Below are 19,765 nucleotides of genomic sequence, written 5' to 3'. Positions count from 1 at the left end.
TCTAGTTGCGGTGAGCAGGGGTTACTCTTCACTGTGGTGCACGGACTTCTCATTGTGGTGGCTTCTCTTGTTGCAGAGCACGGGCTCTAGGCGCCTGGGCTTCAGGAGCTGTGGCACGTTGGCTCAGTAGTTGTGGCTCACGGCCTCTAGAGAGCAGGCTCAGTAGTTGTGGTGCACAGGCTTAGTTGCTCCGTGGCATGTGGGGTCTTCCCAGAGCAAGGCTTGAACCCGTGTCCCCTGCACTGGCAGGCAGATTCTTAACCATTGCACCACGAGGGAAGCCCCTAACTGTTTTATTTTTAAGGTCAACAGATTATTTCACGAAGAGCACTCTCCTTTGGGAGATAAAAAGCGTCTAGCCGGCAGATTACCTCACTAGTGCTGGCCAGGAAATTCAGACTGACTGGTTAAGATTACATTCTTAGGAGAAGCTAAAACTGCAGTTAGGTTCGATATTAAGTCTTGCTATGCTGACATGCGTTTAGCACAAGTGACTCCATTTGGGGCCTGTTGTCTCTTTTTTTTAAGATTAGCTCTTACCCAACGTTACTTTCCCACATTATTTGGCATCCCTAGCGACTCAAGTACTTTTTCCTTTCTTTTGTTACACCTAAAATGTATTGTTCTTTGTCGAAGGTGTTATATAAGATTGAATTCTAAGCCACTTCTTTTTCTTTTTTTAATGTCCTAAATTATTTATTAGGTAAGAATTTTACAAACATTATTTATATTAGCGGTAACAGTGGAGCACCTTCTCCAAACTTGCGGTCCTTTCTAAGGCCGCGGTTCTTTCTGCCTGCAGATGTCAGCCCTCACATCTCCCTGTGTCTAACTCAATTATTTGAGTTACTCAACCCTGTCTCTCTCATGTATGTATAAACATGTCAATAAACTCCTGTTTGTTTTTCTCTTGTTATTGCCTTTTGTTACAGAGCTTGAGCTGAAAAGGTAAAAACTGGGTAGAGGAAAGTTTCCCCACCTACATCTCTAAATACTTTACAGTGCTGAAGAACTGCAGACAACACTCCCCTGCAGTCCGCCTTCGGCCCCTTTAAGAGGAAAGGAAGCCCCTCCCTTCACTCTTGAAGCCTGGACGCCTTTTCCCAGCGTCCCTCGAGGTGCCTAGGGCTTTTGCTCCGCGGGGGCAGATGAGGAGGGCCCCTTCCCGCCGGCCTGTGGAGTTATGGGAACTACATTGCCCAGAACACACTGCACCAGAAGTAGAGCAGTGTTGCTCCAATGAAAGACCAGGACAGGGGCATTTCCGGTCTTAGGAAGCGTGTCAGGGCTGGACTACCGGCTACTTCCTGGTTGAGGCCACTTTTGTTTCCCTCGGACTTGTTTACCGTGTCAGAGGCTGTAGATCTCTGAGTAGAGGTAGGGACTGCTGCTCCCGGCCCCGCTCTGCCCACAGAGTCCGATGGCGGCAGCGGCGCTGAGGGACCCACCTCAGGTAAACGCTCGTCCTGCGGGTCCTCACCGCCCTCACCCCACCAGACACGGAAGACCCGAGTGCGGGGCGCCTGCTCACGTGCCCGCAGCCCAGGCCGCGGTGTCCAGGAAGATGGGGGTCCCTATTTCTCACAGACAGTGTGATGGCGCGTGGGAGAGGGTTACAGGCGGAGGTACCGGCATGTGTAAAGGCTTTGAGGTAAGACTGAGCCGGGAGGCTTCTGAAAACTTGGGGTCCAGCCTTTGTTTTTAGGGGACAATGAGTGTGAGGGGGAGTCACGCCTGGATTGGCAAACAGAGGGACTTGGGAGCCATGGAGAGTTGTGAATGGAAGAGGGACACAGTCTGTATTAGGGTTTTATTTATTTATTTATTTTTTGGCCGCACCACTTGGCATGTGGGATCTTAGTTCCCAACCAGGGATAGAAACCAAGTCCCCTGCAGTGGAAGCACAGAATCTTAACCACGGGACTGCCAGGGAAGCCCCTATATTAGGGTTTTAAAAGTTTACCAAAAAGCTGCTCAGAGAGGGAACAGTCGGGAATGTGCGTGATGAGAATAGTGAGGCACAGATAAGTAGAGTCCTTGTCCAGGGTCAGAGATCTGGTAATACGCAGCTCTGAAGACTGAAACACAGAGGTTAGTAAATTAATCCGAAGTCACCTGGTTCCAGGGCTGGGTGGGGATACGGGGGAGTCCTGTGCACATGGAACCCAGCCATGGTTCCTTCCTCTTCCCACATATTCTGGAGGTTAAAAAAGAACTTAGGGAATTTACACAAGGAAAGAGAGCATGTCCCAGGCCCTCACTAGTCCTGACATCAGCGGTATAGTGTCTGAAATTTGGTGTCTTGAGGCACTTCCCGTGCTGATTTCCTGTCTCTTGCCTGTGGGGACCCTGGCAGTACCCCAATGCAGGCCAATCAGTAACATAGTGGTGTTCCTATTTCTGGCAACCAGTGTAAACATATGGTGTGGGAGTTATCTCAGGAACATATAGCAGCATGAGCAAATGCTCAGTGTGACTGAGTTGGGAACAGGGTACAGTAGGTCTCCATTCTTTCTGTTAAGAACAAAGAGCAGGGAATCAAGAATCAGGCCTGTAATGTGGCTGCCTGAGAATCTTGGCATCTATTACGGAGATAATGGGAGATTTGTATAAGAGAAAGGAGTTGGTCTTATTTAGGTTTAAAAGGCTCCACCTGGCTACACGGTGGAGAAGAGATTATGGGGTTAAGGCAGGTGGCAGGGAATTCAGGAGGAGGTTACTGCTATAATCCAGATGAGTGTTGATGGACCAGAGTTATGACCATGGAGGTGGGAGAAAAGGTTAGATTCCAGGTCCATTTTTAATGAAAGAGCTGAGTAGACTTTGGATGGTGTAGGTGAGGGAGAAAAACGAGGAGCCAGAGATGACCCTAGAGTTTTTCATCCTATCAGCTGAAAGGATGGAAGCTCCAACAAACTGGGATGGAAAAGTTGGTGGTAGGTTAATTTTCCTTAGGAACGTCAGAAGTTTTGTTTTGGTCTTGTTAAGACTCTGAAAAGTTTCAGAGAACAGTTAGTGGAGTGGGCAGTTGGACACACAGGTCTGGAAATCTGGAGAAGGCTTTCAGGAGGGAGACTTCCAAAAGTGGTGGCTATTATGTAGACCAGGGTGGGGCTGTGGATGTTGTTTAGGAAGGGAATGCAGGTTTTAGTGACAACGCTATTGGAGAGTCAGAAGGACTAGGTTGCATACTAAGGAGTAGTTTTCTTCCTTGACACTATTGGGGTTGCTGGACCTCACAAAAAGAGATTAGGGAGAGGGGTGATAGTGGAAATGGTGTGGTTGATCTAGCAAGTAGCCAAGGCTTCCATGGGATGAATGGACTGGAGATAGCTGCTCCTATGTCCAGGAGGCATAGGAGTAATTGAGACAAGATGACACTGAGGCAGGGCTCCTGCTAATTCAGTATTGTATGAATTCACCAGGATTTGGTGGTGAGCTTTGATGGGTTGTAGGATGTTTCATTCTTGCTAGTGAATAAGGTCTGGGGCGAATATGGGCTTGGGAGAGTCACTGTGCCGGGCATGTGGGACTGGGCTTTTAATGAAGTTTGGGTGGACAGCAGAAGGTTGTGGTGGCTGAATGGACAGCAAGTGCAGCATGGAAGTGGAAGAGGGTCATGGATATCTGAAATTCACATGTGGCTCTGGGTGGTTAATATTGAAACAAAGATCACAGGCAACATCAATCATCAAAGCAGCATTGAGAATTTACCTGGCTGTGGGATGCATCAGAGGATTGGGGTTGTACTAAATCATGTTAGTAATTTTCAAGCACTCTTCTGGATGCCGTTTGCCAAGTACATGGGTGAGTCCAGGGAGATGTCTGTGGTGTGGGGCAGGAAGGTGGCAAAGCTGGGGAAGTGCAACTGTGGGGTCTGAAGGTGTGAGAGATGTGTCTACACAATGATGTGCACAAGGGGAGAATTGTGAGCTGATGGTCCACAGGCCCTGGAGTTGGGGCCTTAAGGGTGAAACATGAGCCCAAATTTGTGTCTTGGAGGCACAATCTGGAAGGCCCCAAGGGAATTGCTTGGCAGGCCCAGAGCTGAGATGGCATTTATGTGCTGCTGCGGCCCCCCGCCCCTCCATCTTTTGTTGCTGAGCACAGTAATCAATGGAACCCTGAGGAGAGCATGGGCATCAGTGGCACCAGGGCCTGGTATCTCCTTTGAGGTGGGGAGCTTTGAAAGAGGATGATTGTGGAGATGTGTGAGGAGTTGGATTGTGGGTTCTCAGAGAATATTCGTAGTTTCATTTGTACTAATCATGACAGGGTGGTGTGACCTTTCAGGACATTGCCATGTACTTCTCCTGGGAGGAATGAGGCCTCCTTGATGAGGCTCAGAGATGCCTGTACCTCGAAGTGATGCTGGAGAACTCTGCACTTGTATCCTCGCTGAAGAGTAAGTCCCTTACTCTTTTTTTTTTCCTCCTTACTCTTCCCAGTGACCTGGACTAGGCTCTTTCTTTCCTCCCTTCATTTTCTTCAGAGGATGTTGTCTTCTTCTCACATATGGACCATGGGAACTGCTTCCTTGCCTAGCTTTCTGAGTAGTTGCTGTCATAGCCAGGGCTGGGTTGTTTACACTGCTTTCTCCTTTCTTTTGTAGCTTAATATCTGCTGTACTGATCTCTAATACGTAATGATTTGAGGCATATAATCTTGTAGTGAGCCTAATGAAGTCTACCTTATTAGTGAAGAGCATTTTTCATATAACTGTGGCCTGTTTGTATTATTCTCTTCACGTCCGTTGCCCATTTTTTAACTCTATTTTTTTGTTATTAAGTCTTTTGAATACCTTGTATATTTTGAATGGTAACATCTTATCAGATAATGGCTTGCAAATATTTCCTCCCATTCTGTAGATTGCCTCTTTTTGTTGTTGATTGTTGCGTTGCTATGCAGAAGTATCTTCATTTGGTGTAGTCCTAGTTGTTTATTTTTGCTTTCATTGCCTGTGCTTTGGTGATATCCAGAAAAATCATCACTAGGACTAATTTCACAGAACTTTTTCCTTAGGTTGTCTTTAAGGGATTTTACGTTTTTAGGTCTTACATTTAAGTCTCTAATCTATTTCAAGTTAGTTTTTATAAGTGGTATAAGACAGGGGTCCAGTTTCATTTTTTTTTTTACCTGTGGATATCCAGTTTTCCTGACACCATTCAGAATTTACTCTCCCTGCCACCACCACATTTTATGTTTTTGATGTCACAGTTCACATGTTCTTATATTGTGTATCCATTAACAAATTATTGTGGCTGTAATTATTCTAATCCTTTTTTTTAATCCTTTTGTTTTTAACTTTTATACTTGAGTGATTTAAACACCACCAACACAGTATTATAGTAATCTGAATTTTACTACATACTCAGTTTTACCAGTGAGTTTTATATTTTCCTATGTTTTCATGTTTCTATTTATTATCCTTTCATTTCTGCCTGAAGAACTCCCTTTGGCTTTTTTTTTTCAAGTTTCAGATATTTATTAATCACTGTAAACCCCAACACAAAACAACAATGTGATTTCATGCATTTAGAGGGGAAATATTTCCTGGTTAAGTGGAAAATTGTGCAGATGGCTTCTGGAAGACCTTCATTCTAAGAAGCATTATAGTGAAACATTTCATTTAGAAATCTGGAACTTCTTTCTTCAGTTTGCTGTAATCGACATTCACTGAGTGGAACTTGTATTGATCATTGGGACCCAGTTTGTTCCAGGGTTCTGGGTTATTCTTTCTTTTTTTCCTCATTGGCCATGCTGGGCGGCTTGTGGGATCTTAGTTCCTAGACCAGGGATTGAACCCCAGCCACAGAAGTGAAAATGCCAAGTTCTAACCACTGGACTGCCAGGGAACTCCCTGGGTTATTCTTTCTGTCCCAGCTAACATTTGGATTGAACAATTCCAGGTGCAAGACACACAATGCTGCTCCAGTACCTCCTACTGTAATAAATACAAAGAGGGGGATCAAGCTAGGATGCTTCTTGGCCTGACCAGTGATCTGGTGGAGCATGGTTGCAACAGAGGCCTTGAGTTCAGATGGAGAGAAAGAAAAATGTGCAAGGCCCAGGACTAAGTAGTCTCTTTTCCCTTTGGCATTTCTTAGAAGTCAGGCTGAGTGTCAATGAACTCCCTCAGCTTTTGTTTGTCTAAAGTCTTTCTTTAATTGTGCAGGACAGCTTTGCTAGGTAAAATATTCTTGTTTGACAGTTTTTTTCTTCAGTGTTTTGAATACAGTATCTACAGGATATTTGTTCCAGGAGCCCGTGTGGATACCAAAATCTGTAGATGCTCAAGTCCCTTATATAAAATGACATAGTACAGTGAACAGAGTGAACCCTCTCTATCTGCAGGTTTAGAATTCACAGATTCAGAGAACCAACTGTATATCATCCCACTCTCTCCTAGGCTGCAAGATTTCTGCTGAAAAATCTACTGATAGCCTTATGAGGGTTCCCTGTGTGAAGAAGTTTCTTTTCTTTTCGTGCTTTCAAAATTCTGTTTGGGTTTTTTTGCTTGTTTACTGACAGTTTTGTTTATAATGTGTCTTGGTAATATCCTCTTTGGAATGAATCTGTACATGGACCTATGAGCATCATGAATTGGGTGTTCACATCTCTTCCCAGACTTGGGAAGTCAGACATTATTTCTTCAAACTTTCTGACACTTTTTCTTTCTATCTCTCCTTCTCCTGGGACTCCAGTAATGCAAATATTGTTTTGCTTGATGGTATTCCATAGTTTACCTATGCTGACTTCACTTTCTTCCCCCCTCTGGCTGGATGATAAATGACCTGTGTTTGAGTTCACATATTCTTTCCACTGCTTGACCAAGTGTGTTGTTGATACTCTGTTGCATTTTTCTTTTCATTTGTTGTATTCTTCAACTTCAGAATTTCTGTTTGATTCTTTTTTATGATTCCTGTCTCTCTGAACTTCTTGTTTTTTTCCTGTATCATTTTCCTTATCATGTTGAGTTATCTATCTGTGTTCTCTTGTAGCTCACTGAGCTTCCTTTTTTTAAAAGTTATTTTATTTATTTTTGGCTGCATTGGGTCTTCGTTTCTGCACACGGGCTTTCTGTAGTTGCAGCAAGTGGGGGCTACTCTTCATTGCAGTGCGCGGGCTTCTCATTGCAGTGGCTTTTGTTGCGGAGCACGAACTCTAGGCGTGTAGGCTGCAGTAGTTGTGGCTCATGGGCTCTAGAGCACAGGCACAGTAGTTGTGGTGCACGGGCTTTGTTGCTCCATGGAGTGTAGCATCTTCTTGGGCCGGGGCTTGAACCCGTGTCCCATGCATTGGCAGGTGGATTCTAAGCCACTGCACCACCAGGGAAGCCCCCTCACTGAGCTTCCTTAAAACATTTATTTTGAATCCTTTGGTGGTTCGTAGATCTCCATTTCTTTGAGGTTGGCTACTGGAAAATTATTATGTCCCTTTGATGGTATCATGTTTCCTTGTTTTTCATGTTTCTTTTATCCTTGTGTTGATGTGTGTATGTGTGGTGAATCAGTCATTTCTTTCAACATTTTGGGGTAAATTTTGGTTAGAGAAATAGCTTCACCTTCATGTGAATGCAAGGGTGCTGGCTGGGTGGGGTATTGTGGTGTTGACTCCAGTGAAGACCCTGGGAATATAGTCTCTGTGCAGATCTGTCAGCTGAGATCAGAGTGGTGAAGACTGTAGGGGTCCTCAGTGACCATGGCAGCAGTAGTATGCAGTGGTGGCAATGGCTTTTGGAGTCTTTGGTGACAAAGACTGCTGGGAATCCACTGATCTCCTTTTCTCCCATTGAGGATGTTATGGCTAAGGGGATTTCCTTTGGAATCCATGCTGATGAACTCTACAGAATCCTCTAATGTGAAAACTGGGGAGTCTGCTGCTATCGGAGGGGTTCTTTGTTGTCAGTGACAAAGCCTGCAAGGGTCCTCCACAGAGCAGGCCACTAGGGACCATGATGGCACAAGCCCAGTGGCTGACACAAGTAGCTCTCACTTACGTACTTTGATCCTAACCATCCAGCCATCTCTGCTAAGCCAGTTTTCCCAGCGATCCTTTCTGTGCAGTTATTCTCCTTCTTTTGCTCCACTGTGTTGCTGTTTGTCTTAATTGGACACTTATGCTGTACCCCACATCCACCCCAGGGCTATTTTTATTCATTGATAGCTGTCTAATTGTTTTTGGAAGGGGAATGAATGCTAGTATCTCTTATTCTGTCATCTCACTGGCATCACTCACATAGATCTCTTTTCTCTGGTCGTTTTTTGTGCTGAGTTGCTCTGGGACAGTACTGGCCATTCTTTTTTTTTTTTTTTTTTTTTTTTGCTGTACGCGGGCCTCTCACTGTTGTGGCCTCTCCCGTTGCGGAGAACAGGCTCCGGACGCGCAGGCTCAGCGGCCATGGCTCACGGGCCTAGCCGCTCTGCGGCATGTGGGATCTTCCCGGACCGGGGCACAAACCCGTGTCCCCTGCATCGGCAGGCGGACTCTCAACCACTGCACCACCAGGGAAGCCCCCTGGCCATTCTTTTGTGCTGTTTTTCTCTTAGGACTTGCATCATGTGTCCCAGGTACTTGCTCAGCTAGGAGTTGGGGGGAGAATCCTTTGTGCATCACAGGATAGACATGACTCCAGTCATGGAAGAGTGGGCTCAGAGGGAGCCTGGCCTTGGTGAATGGCAGTTGGTGAGGGTGTGACACCAGGGCTGTGTGTAAGACCATACCAGACATCTGTCCCATTCAACCAGTGTTTTGTTTCCATTGCCTGTGTCCACATCCCATTGCCATTTTTTCTTCCACATTTTTGATACTTTGCCAACTTGTCAGTTCTAGTAGTTATCATTTCCGCTCTGGCTTCTTTCCAGCAGTAATCTCCATCTCTCTAAACCCCACATCTCAACCATTTCTTTGACAGGTCTCCCTGTAGTGTTCTCCAACATGAGGCCATACATGCTGTGCTTGGAGGTGTGCATATATCCTTATATTGACTTTCAACAGTATCTACTCTGTTACAGTTGATTTTCATGGGATGGATACATTCACATTCTTCTACACAGCCTCATGTCAACCAACAGGAATGGTTCTGTAGGAAGCCAATGACAGAGGAGTAAGTTGTAAACCCTACCTCTGTTCCTTCTGTTATACACTGTCTTTGTGTCCTTCCCTTGGTGGGGTTTCCACCATTCGGTGACTTTAGGAGCCCAGCAATGCACAGCAGTCATTTCTTCAGAGTTCAACCCGCTTGTCTTCAAAAGTATCCCTGGACCCATGCCTAGATGTGATGGATGCACATTTGTGATGGGCTTGCCCCATTCCTATAATGTCAACATATACTTCACCAGTATTTCTTTGGGTTCAGGTTGCTGCTGTGGAGCACAGGATGCAGAGGTACCCTTTTAACAAAGCATTTCTGTAGGAATCTCACAGGCCAGAACTCCCAGTCCAGCTCCATTTTCCCAGAAGACCCACCCCTGTCAGAAGTGTGGTCCAGTCTTTTTTTTTTTATTTAAAAAAATATTTATTTATTTACTTATTTATTTATTTTTGGCTGCGTTGTTGTGCACGGTCTGTGCATGGTCTTTCTCTAGCTGAGGTGCTGTGCACGGTCTTTCTCTAGCTGAGGTGCATGGGCTTCTCACCGTGGTGGCCTCTCCCATTGTGGAGCACAGGTTCTAGGCGTATGGGCTTCAGTAGTTGTGGCTCGTGGGCTCTAGAGTGCAGGCTCAGTAGTTGTGGCACACAGGCCCAGTTGCTCTGTGACATGTGGGATCCTCCCGGACCAGGGCATAAGCCCATGTCCCCTGCATTAGCAGGTGGATTCTTAACAACTGCGCCACCAGGGAAGCCCTGTGGTCCAGTCTTGAGAGTCATTTTCCAGTTGGCTGAGCAGCAGGGAACACAACACAGCTAGAAACTCGAGGTGTGGGGCATGTGAAAAATGTTTTTATTTCAGAGCAAGCAAACAACACCAGAAGCAGCACATGGGAGAAAAACCCTTCTTAGGCAGTGTAGACAAGGTTTCACTTGTGAAGAGTTGCAATTTCCAGGAGTCATGGAAGGTTTTTACCTGCAGGGAGCTTGGGAAGGACTTCCTAGTCTTGTCAGGACACCTCCAGCAACAGGCCACTCACTCCCGGGAGAAGCCAAAAAAAATCTCTGTGTGTGGGGTGACTTGTCGAAGAAGAAAAATTCATTATACTCGGGGAGAATGCAAGAAAGCCTTCAACCCCCAAAACACACTTGATCAGGACCAGGGTGTCCACACTGGAAGACAGTGTTTTGTGTGCCAGGACTGTGGGAAAGCATTCAGGTTCAAATGCTTGTATGTTGTGCATCAGAAAGTCCACACTATAGAAGGGTTTTACATGTGTGGTGAATGTGGCAAATCTTTTAAGTGGAGCTCAACCCTCAGTCAACATGAAAGAGTTCATACTGGGGCAAGGCAGTACAAGTACAGCAAATGTGGAAAATCCTTTAGCTGCAAATCTTTGCTCGTTTATCCCAAAAAAGGTCACATTGGAGAAAAATGATACATGTGCAGTGAATGTGCACAGTCTTTTAGCTATAGCTCTATCTTTACTCAGCAACAGAGTATTCACCCTGGAAAATGGCCTTATGCGTGCACTGAATGTGGGAAGTCTTTTACTGATAGGTCTGTCTTCTGTTATCATCAGAGAGTTCACACTGGAGAAACGCCTTATGAGTATAATGAATGCAGGAAGTCTTTTACCTATAGCAAAAACCTCCGTTATCATCAGAGTTCACGAAGGAGATAGGCCTTATGAGTGCAGTGCACATTGGAAATCTTGTACTGCTAGGTCTGGCCTCCATGATCATCAGACAGTTCACACTGGAGACCGGCCTTATGAGTGCAATGAATGTGGGAAATCTATCACCTTCAGCTCCAGACTTCACCGTCATCAGAAAGTTCACACTGGTGAAACACCTTGTAATAGTAATGAATGTGGGAAATCCTTTAGCAAAAAACTACTTTCTTTCAACATCAAAGAGTTCACACTGTGTAAAGGCCTTAGCTTTTTAGGAAATGTGCGATTGTCCTGTTGATTATAATGGCACTAAAGGAGCCATATATCTGAACTCAGTGTTGTACAAATGTTCACAGTTAGGAGATCCCCTGTAAGTTTGAGTTATATGAAAGCATGTGTGGCTTGTTATACTCTCTGATCTGCTCAGGGCTCTTGCCAAATTTAAGTCACTGCCAATTTCTATGGCCAAAGACGTTTTACCTTTACAACCTGGCAGGTCCCCACAGTTTGCATCAGTCACCATCCCAGTGTGCTCCGGGAAGCTGACCACTGGTCTCCCATGTAAAGGTTTGTGGATTCCTGTAGTCTCTCACTGATATTCTCCTTAAGGCCGTTACTGCAGAGGCGGGAACACAAAGGTAGTGAAAATGGAGATCTGTAGTCCTGGGATGTAGCTTTGTGGCCCAGTCTGTATTCCTGTTGACATGGTTGGAAACATCCTTCATTGCTCACCAATGTTGGCTTCCACTGAGGCAAGACTGATTCTCAGAGGGCATGAGGAGAGACATGGTGGTCATTATAGCATTCCCAAATTTATTTTCTTAAAAGGGATGCACAGATTTGTGAAATGTAAAGCCATTTTTTATAGCTTTATTTAAAGGTATAATTTACATTGAATTAAACTTTATATATTTTCTTATATACATAATTTAAAGTATAATATTTGATAAGTTTTGCTGTAGGTATGAACCTGTGAAACTACAATCATAGTTATAATGGCCATATCCATTGCTGTATATTTACCTCATGTCCTTTTATAATCTCGCCCTGCCCTTCCCTCCCTCCAAATAATCATCAATTTACTTTCACTTAAAATTGATACCTTTGCATTTTGTAGAATTTATATGGTGGGAATCATTAAATATTTACCCCTTTTCCAGGTTTACTTTATGTTGTATAACTACTTTGAGATTCATCAATGACATTATGTGAATACTTAACCTTTTTCTTTTGCTGAGTAATCTTATATTTGGATAAATCGCTATTTATTCATTCATCTATTTATGGACATTTGGGTTATTTCCAGATTTTTGACAATTTAAAAATAAACGTGATACAAACATTTGTGTACATTTCTTAAAATGAATATATTTTATCTTTTTTCAATAACTTTGAGTGCAGTGTCTGAGTCATAGGGTAGGTAAATATTTAACTTTTGAAGAAACTAAACAAATTTTGATCTAAAATGACTATCTTTTTGCATTCCTACCAGCAGTGTATGAGGGTTCCATTTCCTCACATCCTAGTGAATCCTGATTTGTTTAATTATTTTAATTTTAGCCCTCCTTTTAAAATTTATTTTTATTTTATTTATTATTATTATTTTTTTTTTGCGGTACGCGGGCCTCTCACTGTTCTGGTCTCTCCCGTTGTGGAGCACAGGCTCCGGATGCGCAGGCTCAGCAGCCATGATTCATGGGCCCAGCCGCTCCGCGGCATGTGGGATCGTCCTGGACCAGGGCATGAACCCACGTCCCCTGTATCGGCAGGCAGACTCTCAACCACTGCATCACCAGGGAAGCCCAGCCCTCCTTTTTAAAAAATATTTATTTATTTATTTGGTTGTGCCAGGTCTTAGTTGTGCCAGGTAGGCGCCTTAGTTGTGGCATGTGAACTCTTAGTTGTGGCATGCATGTGGGATCTAGTTCCCTGACTAGGGATCGAACCCGGGCCCCCTGCATTGGGAATGCAGAGTCTTATCCACTCTGCCACCAGGGAAGTCCCCAATTTTAGCCCTTTTAATAAGTTTGTCATGCTATCTCAGTGTTGGTTTAATTGGATTTCCTTAAGGATTCATGATGAGCATTTTTTCGGATGTGTATATGCTATCTGTATGTCTTTGGTAAAGTGTGTGCTCATATCATTTAGGCTGTTTTCCTTTATGAGTTAGGGCTATTTCCTTTTCACAAATAGGACAGTGAAATAACAAAGATATATTGGAATTTTACCCGTTTTACTCCTTGAATAACATAAGTGATTCTTTTCCTTTATGGAATAATTGTTTTCAATTCCGGAAAAATATTTCTTAATTTTTGCAAATTTGGGGACTTTCCTGGTGGTCCAGTGGTTAAGAATCTGCCTTCCAATGCAGGGGACTTGGGTTCAATCCCTGGTTGGGGAACTAAGATCCCACATGCACTGGGGCAATTAAGCCTGCGTGCTCTAGAGCTTGCGCACCACAACTAGAGAGAAGCCCACGCACTGCAATGAAAGATCCTGCATGCCGTAACTAAAATCCCACATGCCACAACTAAGACCCGACGCAGCCAAATAAATAAAATAAATTAATTTTTGCAAATTTGTATGCTATACACAATGTAATGTTCATATTTATCATACACAATTAATTTGCATTATAGATTTATCTGCATTATTAACACACTTCATCACTTTCCTAAGTTAGACATTTAATAATATAATAAAGCCCTGCTTTGTAGTTTTCACCCATTTTCCTGGTCTATCTTGGGGATTGGTGGGTTGGAGCAGGAATTTAAGGTGGACGAGGTGTGGGACTTCCCTGGTGGCACAGTGGTTAAGAATCCGCCTGCCAATGCAGGGGACATAGGTTCAAGCCCTGGTCCGGGAAGATCTCATATGCCCCAGAGCAACTAAGCCCGCATGCCACAACTACTGAGCCTGCACTCTAGAGCCCGTGCTCTGCAACAAGAGAAGCCACTGCAATGAGAAGCCTGCGCCCACAACGAAGAGTAACCCCTGCCTGCTGCAACTAGAGAAAGCCTGTGCGCAGCAACAAAGACTCAATGCAGACAGAAAAAAAAAAAAAAGGTGGACTAGGTGGTATTAGGACAGACATTCTGAAGCCCTTCTGGAAGCCAAAGAATAGGTCAGTGATCAGACTCCCCAAACGTGGCCCATACAATGTGGGTTTAAATCTCGTCACCAGCCATCACTGGGACAACAGGCAAAACAATCCACTATCTGGGTTGTCTCCTGTGTAAAATGGGGATAAAGAGCAGCCCTGTGCCCAGGCCTTTGGAGGAGCTGAGGTGCCCGTTCTGTGTGCAGTGGCTACACCACCAGCCACACCTGCAGGTGATATCCCCAAGCCATATACCTCTGGGCCCTTCTGTCCCCAGGTGCTTGTGAGAAACAAATGGGGCTTCCTAGAACCCTCTGGTCCACTGGAAGACGTGTCTTCAGGTTACTGAGGTCTCATTGTGGAATCCCAGGGAATCTGTGGGCCACTCTAGAGGTCCCCAAGATTTACTTCACTGACTGTGACAGGGAGGTGATGAAGATGTTCACCGTAGCCTCTGTGACGGTCAGTCAAAGCAACAAAATACAGCCTGTACTGGTACCAGAATTCCAGGATTTGCATTTTGAGAATTTCTTTTTAATTTTCACAGCACTCTGGGTATTGGGAGCTATTACTGTATTGCTGGGGAAATCCAGGATCACAAAGATGAAGTGGGTCCCCCAAGGTCACACCACAGAAAGTATCAGATTCAAGAGGCTGGATTCAAACCTGGGAGTCTAGCTGCCGAACTGGGGACAGTCCCTTTATCATGGCACTTGAAGCCTTCAGCCCGGGGCAGGTGCACATTGAGGTTCATGGAGACTCAGCTGCTGCTGCTGTTATTGTTGGATTTATTTCCGTGATCGTTTCCCCATTCCTTGGATGTCCCAGAGCAGTTAATGTCTACTGTGGAAAACAGAATGGAGGTTTCTCAAAAAACTGAAAATAGAACTGCCATGTGATCCAGCAATTCCATTCCTGGGTATATATCCAAAGAAAACAAGAATAATAATTTGAAAAGGTACATGCACCCAATGTTCATAGCAGCATTATTTACAATAGCCAAGATATGGAAGCCACCTAAGTGCCCATCAACAGATGAATGGATAAAAAAGATGTGGTACACACACACACACATGCACGCATGCCCACATGCAGTGGAATACCACTCTGCCATAAAAAATGATATTCTGCCATTTACAGCAACATGGATGGACCTGGAGGGTATTATGCTCAGTGAAAAAGAGAGACAAATATCACATGTGGAATCCAAAAAATACAGAAAATAGTGAATATAACAAAACAGAAACAGACAGATACAGAGAACAAAGTAGTGGTTTCCAGTGGGGAAAGGGAAGAGGGGAAGGGCAAGATAGGGGTAGGGGACTTAGAGGTACAAACTGCTATGTAGAAAATAAATAAACAACAAGGATATATTGTACATCACAGGGAATTACAGCCATTATTTTGTAATAACTTTAAATGAAGTATAATCTATAAAAATTTTGAATCACTATGTTGTACACCTGAAACTAACATAATATTATAAATCAACTATATGCCAATAAAAATAAAAATAAATGTTTAAATCAGGGAAAAATATTGAGCTCAGCTTAACTCATCTCTTCTCAGACTTTAGTATCTCCTAATAAAAATTATTGAGGTCTTAACTTTTTTCACCCTTCTCAGATGCTTCCCCAGAGTTATCTCTGCCACTATCTTTGACTAACTACATAATCATTATAAATAGTTCCTTATAATTCGCATTTCACAACTTTTTTTTTCCCGATATCATCTATTCCTCATGCACAACAGCCCCAACAATCACTGGAGAAATGATAACCCCCTCCCAGCAAGGAGATGAGATGATGGGGTTCAGATGCCCCTTTTGCACATGTCCTCTGCCTGAGAACACTATCACTCATTGAGCAGGCACTACACTATACCAAAACAATTTCATAAGTTGCTCTCCATTTGAGATAGATGTCAGATTCCTAAGGGAACTGAATATATCTTTGGTCATTGAGTAAGAAATATTAAGTGGCTAGACAGTTCTGCTTTATGGTTTAGACACAATCAGTGAGGATACAGGCATGACAGATGTTCTCTGGGAAACAGAGGCAGAGAAAACTTCTTGTTCTCCTATTTCAGGGAGGCCTAAACATCGTTACTCATCTTCCAAGTCATGGCCCTAACTAAACATACAGAGTTAAAAAAACAACCAACACTTCTAACTGTATGTATTTGAATAGCAATAAAACGTTTATTACATTCCAGCTAAGAGCGGATGCATTTTGAGTCTGAATGAGAATATGTCCGCTCGCATTTGTAGCCTTTGGAAATAATTGGAATAATCTTTTTAGCCACAGGGGGCCATTTTGAGCTTACAGAGACCGGAATAATGTTTCTAAACAAATGATCCGTGGCAGACAACGCTCCCCGGAGACCCGCGAACCGCCCCTTTAAAAAGGGATAATCACATTCCTTTCCCCCCAAGGTTAGTCATTTCCCAGCGCTACTCTCAGTGCCCCAGAACCTTTCTTTTTTTAATTTAAGTATGGCTGATTTACAATGTTATATTGGTTTCACGTATACAACATAGTGATTTAATTTTTTTTTTTTTTTTGGCCCCGTCAAGCGGTATGTGGGATCTTACCCTGCAGTGGAAGCGCGGAGTCTTAACTACTAGACCGCCAGGGGTCTCTGATTCAATATTTTTATAGCGTGTACTTCATTTAAAGTTATTACAAAATAATGGTTATATTTCTCCGTGCTGCGCAGAACGTTTCTTGGCCAAGGTGGACTCCGGGAATGTCCTCCTGCGCAGCTGTGGGAACTACACTACCCAGAGGGCAATGCGCCCAATGGTGGCGGAGTTGAGCCAATGAAAGCCCAGGGCAGAGGTACTTCCGTGCGTGGGCTTCGCTTCGGGGTGGGATTTCTGGCGTCTTCCTTGTGGCGGTCATTTTGGCCTTTCTCGGGTCGGGTCGCCCACTCAGAGGCTCGGAGCCAGGGGTCTTAAAAGAGAAGGCGTCAGAGGCCTCCACAGAGGCAGATCCATGGCTTGGCGGTGGCGCACCTCGGGGTGACCCGTAACAGGCTGAGATCGGGACCTCCACGCCTCACAGACTCCGCTTCGTCCACAGACTCCGATGGCGGCGGCGGCGCTGAGGGACCCGCCTCAGGTAAACGTTTGTCTTCCGGGCTCTCACCGCCCTCACCTCCCACAGACACTAAAGACCCAAGTGCGGGACGCCTGCTCACGTGCCTGCAGCTCGGGGCGCGGTGTCCGGGACGGTGAGCCGGTTGTGGGTAGGTCTTTTTCTGACAGTGTGATGGCGCGTGGGAGAGGGTGGCAGGCGGAGGCACCCGCAAGTGCAAAGGCTGGGAGGTCGGACTGAGGCGGGAGGATTCAGGAAACCTGGAGTCCGTCTTATGTCTGCAGGACACAGACTGTGAGGCGAAGTTGTGCCTGAGGAGATTTACTTTCATTCTGAAGGGTGTGAGCAAAAGAGGGACACTGAGATAGGATTCTAACAGTTTTCCTAAGGCTGCTCAGAGGAAGAAGAGACGAGAAGAGAGATAATAGATACGGGAAATGTCGAATCCTGTAAAAGATTACACAGCTGGCAAGAGTCTGCTCTCAGGACTGAGGCCCGGAGGTAATTCAGACATCTCGAGCTCACCTGGCTCCTGGGCTGGCCAAGGGTACTTAGCGGTCTGAGCCCAAGGATGCTGGCCGTGGTGGTCAAACTCTCAAACAACCTCTCTTTTTCCACAGATTCCTGTAACTATGGAATCGCTTAGTGATACTGGTTTGTGGAGTTTATTTCAGGGTCTCGTTAGTCCTCACCCCACCCTTGTGGTCTCTGGGGTAATAGCGTCCTGGTACTGTTCTGCCACTCTTCCAGGCCTTGGGCCTGGGGGCCTTGAACAAACACCAGGCCTAGAGTTATGTAAGATGGTTCCTATTTTTGACAACGAGTGGAATCAGATGAGGAAAGTACCAGATCTGGCATAGGTACCAGAATGTGCAAAGGCCTGGAGGGGAGGTGAGGGAGGGTTCAGGGACGTGCAGGTATCTTTTCTTTCTCATGGTAGCTGAGAGCAGTGGAGCAGGAGGCATGTCTGGAACAGCTTTTTTTTTTGGCTGCGTTGGGTCTTCATTGCTGCGCGTGGACTTTCTCTAGTTGCAGTGAGCGGGGGCTACTCTTACTTGTGGTGCGTGAGCTTCTCATTGCAGTTGCTTCTCTTGTTATGGAGCATGGGCTCTAGGTGAGCTGTGCTCTGTGGGCTCAGTAGTTGTGGCACACAGGCTTAGTTGCTCCATGGCATGTGGGATCTTCCCAGACCAGGGATTGAACCCGTGTCCCCTGCATTAGCAGGCGGATTCTTAACCACTGCACCACCAGGGAATTCCCTGGAACAGCTTTTTGAGAAATTGGGTGTCTCTTCTGGAGGTGATAGGAGCACTGAAAAATTTGGAGCAGTGGAGACAGGTGATCTGACCCAGGTCTCAACAGGCTCCCTGTGGCTGCAGCATGGAGAACAGTATTGGCATAAGGGAGGTGATAGGAAGACCAGGGAGAAGGATACTCCTATAGTCTGTGTGAGTGTGCTGGTAGCTGGACCAGGGTGGTGGCCATGGAGGTGGGAGATGTGGCTGGATTCTGGATTGGTGTTTTAGGTATGGCAAGCTGGATTTTCTAATTTTGAGGTTGAAAGAAGGAGTCAGGGATGAAGTGAAAGTATGGATTTTGCATGTGGAAGGATGGAAGCTCTACCAACTGATATGGGAAAGTCCATAGTAAGAGTAATTTTCACTGGGGATATCAGAAGTTTTATTCTTGACCTCTTAAGGGTATGAGGTGTTTCAGAGTGCAGTTTGCGGGCATCCTCCTCTGAGGAGGAGTTTGGGATGGAGACTTATCCAAAAGGTAGTAGACAGTGTGGACCAGGGAGGAGCTGTAGATCATTTTAGTATGGGGAGTCCTGGTCAGGAGGATAATGGTAATAATAGCCTAGGAAGAAGAGAATGGGTCTGTGGACTGGGCTTCCTGCTTGGACCCCTGGTTGTGGGAGGTAGGTGTCACAACATGGGTGAAGGAGTTAGTCACAGAGAGGGTTATAAGGGTAAATGGTTTGGCATGCAACCAAGGCTTCTTAAGGATCAGTGAACATGAGATGGATGCAGAGGCATCATCAGGAGTAATTCAGACAAGCTGGTGTTTATTCACTGCTCTACCAACTCACTAGGGTTTTGTTGTAACCCTTGGTGGGACCTGGGGTGTTCTAGTCAGGCTGGCAGATTAGCTTGGGGACACAAGCAGTCATCTGGGAAACTCACAGATGATGTAGAGGGCCAGGTGCTGGGCCTTGAATGAGAGTTAGGTGGAGAAAGGAAAGCTATGACTGATGAGGGTTCATCAAGTGCAGCACAAGTGGAGTAGGGCCATGGGTATCTGAGATCTGATGTGGTTCTTAGTGGGTGAGGTTGAAGCAAGGGACAGTCAAGGAAGGAGGCCTTCATAGCAGGATCCAAGGCTGCCTTTGTCAGTGGGAACTGTCACAGTCTAGGGTCGTACTTGATCGTGTTTGAATTTGCCAAGCATTCTGTGGATCACATATACTGAGTAATGAATAGAGAGGCTGAGGAGATGATTTTGGTGTAGAGCAGGAGGGAGGCTGTGGCTGTGGGAGTGAAGTTGTGAGACAGTTGTTGTGGAAAGAGTGATGTACACATGGAGAGGGAGCATGAACTCATGGTTCCAGGACCCTGGTGTTGGCATAAGTGTCAAGGATGAGCCCAAGATTGGTGGTGTCTGGGAGAAATGATCTGGGGAACCCCAGGGGAACTCTTGCCTGAGAAGAGTGGGGTGTTGTGGCTTTATGTGCTAGGTCCAGAGCTTAGATGACATCTGTCTACCCACCTGCTTGTTATTGAGGGCTGATACAGTGATCA

The 19,765-nt window shown here is 45.2% G+C and overlaps 1 protein-coding gene and 1 pseudogene across 10 annotated transcripts in view; both read left to right on the top strand.

Annotated features, from left to right (window-relative positions):
- The first annotated feature begins 1,299 nt into the window (after positions 1–1,299).
- The window catches only part of LOC137215632 (zinc finger protein 551-like), a 50,731-nt gene continuing 32,265 nt past the window's right edge, over positions 1,300–19,765 (top strand). For 7 of the 10 annotated variants that reach the window (XM_067721130.1, XM_067721131.1, XM_067721127.1 and 4 more), the window contains exon 1: positions 15,186–16,988. In XM_067721130.1, the coding sequence (XP_067577231.1) occupies positions 16,956–16,988 (33 nt within the window). In that variant the 5' untranslated portion in view covers positions 15,186–16,955. Of the gene's footprint in view, positions 1,652–4,275; positions 4,406–15,183; positions 16,989–19,765 lie in introns of those variants that run through there. The other 3 variants (XR_010939356.1, XR_010939355.1, XM_067721123.1) reach the window with 3 other exon arrangements.
- Positions 4,424–12,108, top strand: LOC137215646 (zinc finger protein 154-like; annotated as a pseudogene).

This window comes from Pseudorca crassidens, chromosome 20, assembly GCF_039906515.1.
Source record: "Pseudorca crassidens isolate mPseCra1 chromosome 20, mPseCra1.hap1, whole genome shotgun sequence".
Classification (NCBI taxonomy): domain Eukaryota; kingdom Metazoa; phylum Chordata; class Mammalia; order Artiodactyla; family Delphinidae; genus Pseudorca; species Pseudorca crassidens.
This window is presented reverse-complemented; position numbering and strand designations above follow the sequence as displayed.